This window comes from Vipera ursinii (genome assembly GCF_947247035.1).
Source record: "Vipera ursinii genome assembly, chromosome: 2".
Classification (NCBI taxonomy): Eukaryota; Metazoa; Chordata; class Lepidosauria; order Squamata; family Viperidae; genus Vipera; species Vipera ursinii.
Window position 1 is genome coordinate 224,874,705 of NC_139513.1, and position 6,000 is coordinate 224,880,704.

At 40.2% G+C, this 6,000-nt stretch overlaps 1 protein-coding gene across 1 annotated transcript in view; it reads right to left on the reverse strand.

Annotated features, from left to right (window-relative positions):
- Positions 1 to 5,630, reverse strand: part of DMRT1 (doublesex and mab-3 related transcription factor 1) — a gene marked incomplete at both ends in the record, with an annotated part of 75,679 nt that extends 70,049 nt beyond the window's left edge. Inside the window, one exon of the mRNA XM_083352566.1 lies at positions 5,310 to 5,630. Within this exon, the coding sequence (XP_083208692.1) occupies positions 5,310 to 5,630 (321 nt within the window). The remainder of the gene's footprint in view (positions 1 to 5,309) is intronic.
- Between the last annotated feature and the right edge of the window lie 370 nt (positions 5,631 to 6,000).

Sequence of the window (6,000 nt, forward strand, 5' to 3'; positions counted from 1 at the left end):
TTTTAACAGATTAAGTTTGGATCGGCTGAAGAGATAATTTTTTTAAATCTAAGAAAGCAATTTTTTCAAGCCAAGACACTCCAGATAAAATGTGCTTTAATTCCTATAAATCCAACAGCATTGTGGCTGAGGATGATGGGTGTTGAAGTTCAAAGCATCAGAGTCTGCAAGAAAGATTTCATCCTCACGCTCTCATACACCTAAGCACCTACAACTTTATTGCAGCCAATAAAATTATAGGTAATGGTATTGAAATTAAACATTTCTGAATCAGAAATATTTCATGGCAACTAGGTCTGCTAGTGTTGGGCTGGGAAATTTTTTCTCTTTGCTGCCATCTAGTTGTCATTCAGATTTTTGCAGCCCAGAACTGAGAGCCTTATTATAATTCCAGTTTTCACATCTAACAGGCTAGTACAGGGGTAGGCAACCTTGGCTCTTTTATGACTCGTAGACTTGGCTGGCTCAGGAATTCTGGGAGCTGAAGTCCACGAGTCATAAAAGAGCCAAGGTTGCCTACCCCTGGGCTAGTAGATTACAAGCTGTTTACTTCCACACTGTTATCACGCAGTTCTGACAGGCATGTATTTACAATGGTTGAAGGGTCCTGGCGTCAAGTGATTGCCATTTGCAACCTTCCCAAGGAGATTCCAACAAGCAAAGTTAATGGGGAAGCCAGATACACTTAATGACTGTGTAATTCACTTAAAGACCACGGTGATTAATGACCATGGGAAAAAGTTTGTAAAATTGGGCATGACTCACTTAACAACCACACTGCTTAGCGACAAAAGTTCTGGTCCTTACTGTAGTCATAAATCAAGGACTACCTGTATGCCCTGGATTGCACAGGCTAAAATTCAATCCTTTCTTCAAAAGGTAAAGATTCCTTTGGGCCAAGCTTAACTCTGATCGGTCTTTGCCCAGACAGTTTTGTAGCAATACAGAAGAGATTTATTATTAGTTATTCTTTTTTTATATAAGAGTTTTTATTAAATTTTATAGGGTTAGGAAGAGGATATGACAAGGGGAAGGATCAGGATTTGGGATGGGGTTAGGATCAGGATTAGGGTAGGAACGGGATTGGGAACAACATTGGGGTTGCCCCTAATAACATTTTCAAGCTTTAGCAAACAGACTATTGTCCGGGTACATATGTTCAGTTAAGACTAATTAATATAACAGTAAATAGCTATAATATATATGCTAAACAATACTCATATACGGTATCAATTAGCCAATACGTATCGTTCTCCTTACTAATATATATTCAAAATAACATATCACATTCATTTCTCGCTAGTTTGTTTTCCTAACCATTGGTAAAATTTATCCCATGTTTTAAAATAAATTGAATCCTCTGTTTATCTGCATACTCTAAAATTTTCTTGATTAAAATCTCCTCAGTTGGTAGGTTTCATTTTTCCAGTATTGGGCAAATGCTATTCTCGCTGCTGTCAATACATGCAATATTAGATACTCATTATTATTAGTTATTCTTATTAGTTGTCCCCCCCGCACAAATTTAGCCTATAGTCTTCCAATTTCGGCTGAGTTTCCATTCAAGTATTAAGCAGATCAGTTTCAATTTAGCCTAGAAGCGAACTGATATACATGCAGAACCATAACTTCACCCTATCAGTTATCTTCATGCGTGTAAGACTAAAATTCCCCAAAGGGCGTGTGGTTACAATGACTGATGAAGACTGTTGTCCGTAACATTTAGAGAGCAACACTTTGGGAAGGCCAGATTAGACACTAAGACTTTAGTTTTTACACTAAACTCTCATATTTAAATATGAGACTAAATCTAAACTTATAAATGGTCCGAATAACAAAAGGTACGTTGCTTTACTACTATTATTACCTGACTTAGCCATTTAGTAATGCTTTCTAACATATGGTATTTAAATTGACAAAGTTTAGGCTTATCCTCATTCTTTTTCAAGAGATGACTAGAATCTCGGTAAGGTGCGGATATTCTACCTTTCTTCCATGCAGCTAGCATGAAAAACAAGCCAAGTAGACCTGCAGAAATTCAAAGGGTAGCTAAAGAAGGACAGGGACTTCTTGTCCTCTTTAGGTAGATTGCAGTATCTACCTAGTAGTCCTCACCTTATAACCATTCATTTAGTGACTGTTTGAAGTTACGACCGGACTGGAAAAAAAATGACTTATTACCAGTTTTCACACCTACGATGGTTGGAGCAATACCATGATCTAAATTCGGGTATTGCCGACATTTGGACTGTCTCACTGGGATAATATTCACCATTTGTAACAGTCCCAGACAACGTCTGACAAGCAAAGTCAATGAGAGAATCCAGATTCACTTAACAACCGAGGAGATTCTCTTAACAACTGTGACAAAAAAGAATGTAAATGCACAGCACACTTAACTGTCTTGCTTAAAAATGAAAATTTTGGGCTCCATTGTGATCGAGGAGTACTTGTACTTAAATGAACACGCCAATCAAACAATAACAGCTAAAATATGAGATTATAATTCAGACATATATTACAAAACCCTAACTCACAGATTTTTTTTACAAATGATTGCTAACAGAACGAGACTGTATTTAGCAATCACTTCTTTTCAGTGATGTAAACTGAACTATTGAAGAACTTTCTAAAGCCCTGTCCCATTTGTAATTTGTAGAGGCATCAGTGTGCCTCTACTACCCAAGTTTCTTCCCTGATCATCTGACAGGTTCAGTCCATGATTTAAATAGCTTTATGCCATCATTTCCATTTATCTGTTAGCCCAGGGGTAGGCAACCTTGGCTCTTTTATGACTCGTGGACTTCAACTTCCAGAATTCCTCAGCCAGCCAAGCTGGCTGAGGAATTCTGGGAGTTGAAGTCCACGAGTCATAAAAGAGCCAAGGTTGCCTGCCCCTGTGTTAGCCCGAACCCAAGAATGACACGATTCTTCCACACTGTTCTTTACTGTTTTCATACCTGTATAGACAAAACTCTTGTCAGACTGAGGACTCTACTATCTGCATCTACAATATACTATGTAAACTACTGGAGAGGAGCTGTCTACACCCTCTTTCTCTCACATGTAATATCCAGACTTGAGTTGCCTCTTACTCCTCTGGACTGCACCCCGTCCCACCTGGGGAGCCTCCTCACTACATTCCATCCCAGGATTAGAATGGGTTTTACCCATTGTTCCATCATAGTATGAAGGCAGATTAAATCTGCAACTTCTGGCACCCATTCTTCATGGTGCGGAGGTCAGGTTTATGACTCGTGGACTTCAACTCCCAGAATTCCTCAGCCAACTGCAGTGTATTTGGGGGTTCATGGTTTGTGTCCCTGCATAACCTCTCCTCTCTGGTCACCGGTCTGCTTCTTTGGGTGCCACTTCTTATCTGCCACTATAAAGCTGACAGTGACCCTCTTACAAGTATAGAAAACCTCTTATAAGGTAAAAACTACGAACAAAATCAAAATTTTAAAACAATTCTTTGAAGAACTGCAAATTATCGCTATTGAATGCAGGCTCATTCAAGCTCACAGGTAAAATCATTTCCTAATGGCAATACATATTTTATTTACTTGTTACTTGCCAACATTCTTAAGATCAAAATTATTTTTTACCTACTAAGTCCATACAAATGAACAAAACCTCTTAAGAAATAGAGATTTTTTTATTACATCTTTACCTTCATTCTATACTCCCTCTCTTTACAAGCAATTCCCATTTATAGGATCCTCTTCCCAATCTTGGATTAATAGTAAAAAATGTGGTTGTTTCCTTTGGAGAATTTGAAAGAAACAGCTTAGGTTTAAAGGAGATGACTACTCTCTCCAGAAGAAAGTCTTTCCAAAAGACGAAGTTTGTTCATATCCACTTAAAGCAATCAACTATGGGAGCAACTTTTTTTAAAGATAAAAAGCAAAGCAGCGCAAACCAGCATAATAATTACCGAGAAATTACAGGAAATTTTGACCTAGATAGTTGTGGTCTTATAAATCCCATGACATTCAATTGGACATTACTCTAGATAAGTGCAAAAATAGTATTTAACAATTGCCCTTTTGTAATGTCTTGAAAGTGTAAATCCATGTGGTTTCTGTGCCAATTTCTTTTAAAAAAATTAACACCCAGATAAGCCAAAGAATTGGACATTGATGGTCATGCCATGTAATGGCATTCTACTTTTGACTTGCCAAACTGGCATTCTTGAGATGTTTTGGAATACAATTCCCATAACATCTGGAGATTACTAAACTGGGGGAGGCTACATTGAAAAAAAAAACTGTTGAAAGATTATGACAGCAGTCTTTCCAAGTATTCAGAAATGGCATAAACAATTTTTTTTAGTTTACAATTATTTGTAACCTTTAAAATGTTGATATTTGAAAACTTCAGTATAATTTTTCAAATTCCTCCTGATTCAAGCAAAACATTTTGAACAAAAAGAAATTAAATATATATTAATTTACTGTTTTCCAACAGGAAGAATTTTTAATACAATGATTTTGCAACTCAAAATACTGAATACATTATTTTGCAAAAATATTTTTTTGCTCACTGAATTTTAAACGTTGTAACTGAAAACGAAGAATAAACATGTTAATGCTTGTGCAGTTAATAAAATTTGACGTCATTAAATCTTCATTGATTAAAAACTAAACCGATGGTAGGAGTCTTTCATTGAAGGGTGAAAGGATGTAGGACTAGAACCTGCCACCTTTCCCATCACCTTATTAAGCATTATTTTCACTATAAAAATCAGTCTCACGCTTACAAATGTTAATTTGCATTATCCGTTGCACGATTTCTTCCAATCGCATCCCATTTCTGCTTTTCCTTTTAGAAACCGTACACTACATAACAAGCATTGTTACTTGCAAGTCAATCCCAGAAAATTAGAAAAGCCCACCCTATCTAAAACGAATGCTAAGGAAGGGGGGGGGGACAAACGTGGAAACAGACAATAACGTTGAATTACATAGTGGATATTATTTGGACAATAAAAAGGCTATGCCTACTTTTACTGGAAACCAGAACAGTATCTTTAAGCTGTGCGGGATATACTTTTCTCCCAATTTATTCTCAACTCTGGCAACGAAGTTAAGGGTTGTTGCAAAAAAAGAAAAAAAAAGCATCCGAGAGTTTTTTTACACAGCAGGTCAAAACTACCCATTTCTCCGGGGTACAATTTTAGGCAACGAGGCAAGTAGCCTTATTTTCCAACCAGCACCACCGAGCGGCAATAAGGCCACCCTGTGCTTTTTCTGCCCCGGAGCCGGGTCCCCGCCATTTCTTCCTTGCTTAACCCTCCGGCTGCTCACCTGGGCGGCCATCACCCGTTGCCTCTCGGCGATCAAGCTGCATTTTTTACACTGGCAATCTCTCCACATGCAGAACCGCTTGTGGCCCTTCAGGGGTGAGGAGTAGCCGTGGTTCCTACAGCGCGCGCACTTGGGGAGACGCGGGGATTTCTTCCCCGCGGCGGTGGCGGTGCCAGCAGGGCCCTGGCTTAAACCTCCCGCGTTGCCGCCGGCTCCGGTGGCCGCTAGCCCGGCAGACTTCCCCAAAGGGCCCATTTTGGTCTCCTGGGCGTGATGCTCCGAGGAAGCCGACGGTTTACTGAAGGAGGTCTCGTTGGGCATGGCGCCTTTCGGAGCCAAGAATTGCGAAGAATTGCTCGACTTTGCAAGGAAGGGTTGGATTTTTAATCTGAGCCTGAAAGGACGGGCGAGGGTTCCCCGGAGGAGGCACCTCGCCTTGGCCTGCAAAAAAGGGTTGCTCGGGCTTGGCTGCGGTCTCTGGAGGAGCCGGCTGGCAGGTGGCAGCAAAGGCGTGCAAAGTAGCAGCGCACCTCGTCCCTTTGCAAAGACGCGGGTCAAATGGGGAACTTGCTGAACTTTTTTGCTGTTTGTTTCAAGGTATATTCCAGAGCCCGGACCCGCTCCCGGGAGCTCTAGGCTCCACCCCCAAGACCTTCTGCAAGCCTGACACCCACCCCCCCCCGGCTAGGCC